The following is a 4,199-nucleotide window of genomic DNA, read 5'->3' on the forward strand; positions in this document are numbered from 1 at the left end:
AAACGCCGCTGCAGGGCGTGGGATGGTGAGAGGGAGCCTTGGCCAGCTGGGAAGGCACAGGTTGGTGCTGCCCAGACTCATGGTGGGACCCCGTCTGGGCCTTCGCCGCCCAGCTCTAAGGGGACTATATCTGGAATGTGACTTTGTGTCCCTTCTGGCTGGAGGTTCAGGAAGGTCTACTTGGTAGGATGGTGAAGTAATGAGAAGTCGGCCTAGGTTTATATCTCGTCTCTGCCACTTTCCATCTGCATGATTTTAGGCTGGTTACTTAACTTCTCTAAGCCTTAGTTTCTTCACCTATAGATGGGGTGGCGGGGTTGGGGGGGAGGGTATGATAATTATTCCCTCAGGGGCTATTACAGGGCTTAGGTGATAAAACACAAGTGGTTAATAAATTAAAGCCACCGTAGTAATAATCTTACTATTATTTTATTAGAAATGGTGACGTTTTCTTTCCTAATTCTACCTTCCTTACGTTTGTCCTCAGGCGGACAGATTTATGCATCGTGCCCACCCTTCATAAGAAATATGTCTGAGTGAGGCTTTTCTGGGCCTGACTCGATGGCTTAGACCCTCGCCACTTGTTTCAGGGCATGTCCACAAGCAGAACTTTCTAGTGGACCAGTAGCCGAGTCCCACCCCCCAGCATCCTTGTGGACCAGTGTGGGGTTTGGACGAGGAGCAAGGGCTGTCTTGCTCCGCCTTCTTTCCTTCTGATGAGGGCTTGGGAGCCCCAAAGGGAATGAGGGAGGGTGGCGGAGGAGCCCTCTCTTCATTCAGACCATCTCAGAGTTCATCGGTGTCCTTGGTGTTTAACAACTTTATATTCTATTCTCTGCGAGTTGTAACAGAGCGTTCGCACAGCCATGGTTTTCTTTCAGAGGATGTGGAGGATGAATCGATAAGGGAGGAAGTCATTCTCTCTCCAGTCCCATCAATGCTCAAGCTGCAAATAGTGTCAAAGCCTATTGACCTCTCGGTGGCAAAGGTAGGTGTCAACTTAAAAGTGTAAGTTGATATATCTTGATTTGAATGGCTGTGAACTGGTGTGGTGTGAATTGAAGACGTCTTGATTATAATGGGTGTAGATGAGGTGATTTTGATCCTTCTGGACCCATCTATCTCATTATAACCTCACGGCGATTGTTAAAATGGAAATTTGTACGTGATGTAGAAAAAAGCCCGAACTAAGAGTCAGGGAAACGGGGACCTGGTCCCGGTGCCTCCATTTCCTCTCCTCCCATCCACACATTCCGGGATCCCCTTCTTCTGTCCTGAGCTTCTCCACATTTGCAACGGGCCACTCCAGAGCTGGGATGGGAACAGGACAGTCGTCCTCATTAGATCGGCCTTGCTCTGGTGTGGTCTCGGGGCTCCGGCTGGGTTGCAGTGAGGGAAGGGCGGAGCTGTTAACAATTCTTCGGCACCCTCTGGGTTGACATCAGTGTCTTTCTGGAGGGACGCCTGGTCACAGGGCTTAGGGAGCAGCTTCCTGGCCTTAGCAGCCTCCTCTGCAGGGGTGTCCTGGATTCCTCACCATCTCAGCTGCCAGGTGACCTCACCCCTCCCCTCGGCCAGCAGTTCCTGCGGGATGAATTCTGTTCCCGTCCTCTCCCGGCTTTTCAACCAGGATTCGGGAGGAAAAAAAATAAAGCTCCTGGGATAGCTGACTCCTTTCTCTTCCTACTTACTAAGTATTTACTCAGCACACGGAGCAAAAAGTCAAAGACTTTTCTAGAAGTCGTGTCCCTCCCCTCAAATCCCCTCCCTTTTCCTTCCTTCTTTTGAAACCCAGAGGGCTAGACACGTGTAAGTGGCTCCGAACCTGGAAGAAAGTGCTCTGGCTATCTGCAGCCACCGGGCTGTGATTCTCTGCAGTGGGGGCCCCGTCAGGAAGGGTCCTGAGGCCCCTAAAGACCACCCAGCACTAGCATCTCCAAGAGCCTCTGGAAAACCTGAGGCCCACACAGAGAAAAGGAGGGCCTAGGGCTCACGGCATCACGGCATAGAACCCAGGTTTCCTGGCTCGTAACCCTGTGACCTGGTGACTGCGCTGTGCCGAGCGGGGAGCTGTTCTGGGACTGAGAGGGCACACATAGGCTTCAGCTAGAGAATTCATGCCCCTAGGATTCCCGGGCTCTTGGGAACTCAGTTCAAACACATGGATGATTGCGGGTGGTGTAAGGAGGGGAACCGGGCCCCGACAGATGAACCCAGCCATCCCTCCCCACTGTGCTGATAGCCCACATTCGACGCTCTGTCCCAGAGATTTTCCTTGTGCCTAATGAAAAGGGAAAAAACAAAAACAAAAACAATTCTAGAGGGAAATAATCTGAATTTGTAGGAAAGCTCTGACCCGGAGAAGAGGTCTGGGGAGGTGGCATCAGAATCCACATGTTGGTCCTTCAGAGGCCCCTGGATGGAAAGCCATGGCGGAGAGAGAGGCGGTAGCTGGCGTGGACAGAGGGTATCCAGGAGGAGGCTCTGCCTTCCTGCCCAACGACAGTCAGTGGGGAGGGCTTGGCACTTTCTGGGGCTCTGGAGGGTGGGGCTTGGACTGACGGAAGATGAACAGTGAGCTCAACATCCGCCAGAAGTTTAGAGAAAAAAGCTGTGAAAAAATGGAGGGGCTGCCTTGGGAGGTGGTGGGAACCCCTTCACTGGGTGGTAGGGGTGCTTAAACTGAGGCCTCGGGGAACCACTTGTAGACGATGCTGTAGAGGAGATTCTTACATATAGTAATGGGTTAGAACAGGGGTTGACAGACTTCTCTAAAGGGCCACCTAGTGTAATTTTGGCTCTCTGTTACAACCACTTAATTCTGACCATTGTAATGTGAAAGCAAACATAGACGATATCTAAACAAATGGGCATTGCTGTGTTTCAATAAAACTTTATTTACAAAACAAGTGGGGGACCGGATTTGGCCTGTGGGTCATAGTTTGCTAAGCCTGTCCTAGAGCACCCGTTCTCAAACTTGGCTGCTCATTGGAATCACCTGAGAGCTTTTAAAAATATAGATACTGGAGTCTCATGCCCGGGGACCTGAGTTAGTTGGTCTGGCATGTAGCCTGAGCATCGGGATTGTTAAGAGCTCGGTAGGTGATTATAATATGCGGTCAAGAACCTCCAGGTTCCCTTGTAAAACTAAAATTTTGTGTTTCAAGTTTCCTCTAAGGACCCTGAAAAGATTTTGGCCTGGGTCAACACAGGCTGGTTTGGTTTACAGATGTTCCAGAGCTTAGACCCTCAGGGTAGATTTTATCTTTCCTCAAGTATGAGAAGAATGAATGGGTTTGCAAAATAACAAGCAAATAGATAACCCTTCTGGAGAATGGACTGCCCTGCTGGAATCTAAGACCAGCTCCTGTGGGAACACAGACACCAAGTAGTGTATTGTTTATTTTGAAAACAACCAATAAAACTCTCTCTTCGTTTGACAGGACATAAAGACCCTTCTGTTCGGTTCCAGCTTTTGCTGCTTCAATGAAGAATGGAAACTTCAGAGTTTTTCGTTCAGTGACGCAGCCTCGTTGAAATACGGCATTGTGCAGAACAAGGCAGGTTGCTTTGCCCAGCACCTTTTTGCAGGTTCATCACGGATGGGCAGGGGTGGGACGTCCCCTAGTTGGATAAATTCTGTGAACATTACATCCTGTGCCGGCCAGCCCCACATTTGCTAAGTTGTCACCAAGTATGGGAATTTCACAATTGGCTGGCAGAGTGAAAGCTGGGGAATGAGCCCTACTGCTAGTGGTGGGTGATGCTGGAATCCCCTCTGAGAGGGAGCAGGGGGAGGCCCAGGCTGGCCGGGGGGTGAGGGGGCGCCAGAGAGGGTCTTGAGGCTGAGTACTGAGAAATGATTTTGCAGGGAGAGCTGGAGAAAGGACATTTGAAACAGCAGCAGCATGAACAAAGGGGGAGGGGGCTGTGTGAAAATCCAGGGGCTGCAGAAAATGGCAGAGCTATCAGGTGTGAGGAGGAGGTGTGATGGGTAGGTGGATGGGGGCAGGATTTGAACATGGCTTATACACATTTCCCAAGATGTGTACATAAAGGGTAGAAGATCCTCTAAATCCAGCAGCCCAACCTGGTTCCATTTCTCAAGCCCCAGGAACCTTCCTGCTCCACACTGCCTGGGGAAGAACCCCAAGACGACCAGCTTCTGTCCCCAGCATGGCCAAGCTCAGCACATTTTG

At 50.6% G+C, this 4,199-nt stretch overlaps 1 protein-coding gene across 1 annotated transcript in view; it reads left to right on the forward strand.

Moving 5' to 3' along the window:
* Positions 1-4,199, forward strand: part of LOC105308617 (probable ubiquitin carboxyl-terminal hydrolase MINDY-4) — a 103,314-nt gene that overhangs the window by 58,695 nt on the left and 40,420 nt on the right. The window contains exons 7-8 of the mRNA XM_023525684.1: positions 882-988; positions 3,444-3,560. Of these exons, the coding sequence (XP_023381452.1) occupies positions 882-988; positions 3,444-3,560 (224 nt within the window). The remainder of the gene's footprint in view (positions 1-881; positions 989-3,443; positions 3,561-4,199) is intronic.

This window comes from Pteropus vampyrus, unplaced genomic scaffold (genome assembly GCF_000151845.1).
Source record: "Pteropus vampyrus isolate Shadow unplaced genomic scaffold, Pvam_2.0 Scaffold598, whole genome shotgun sequence".
NCBI lineage: Eukaryota > Metazoa > Chordata > Mammalia > Chiroptera > Pteropodidae > Pteropus > Pteropus vampyrus.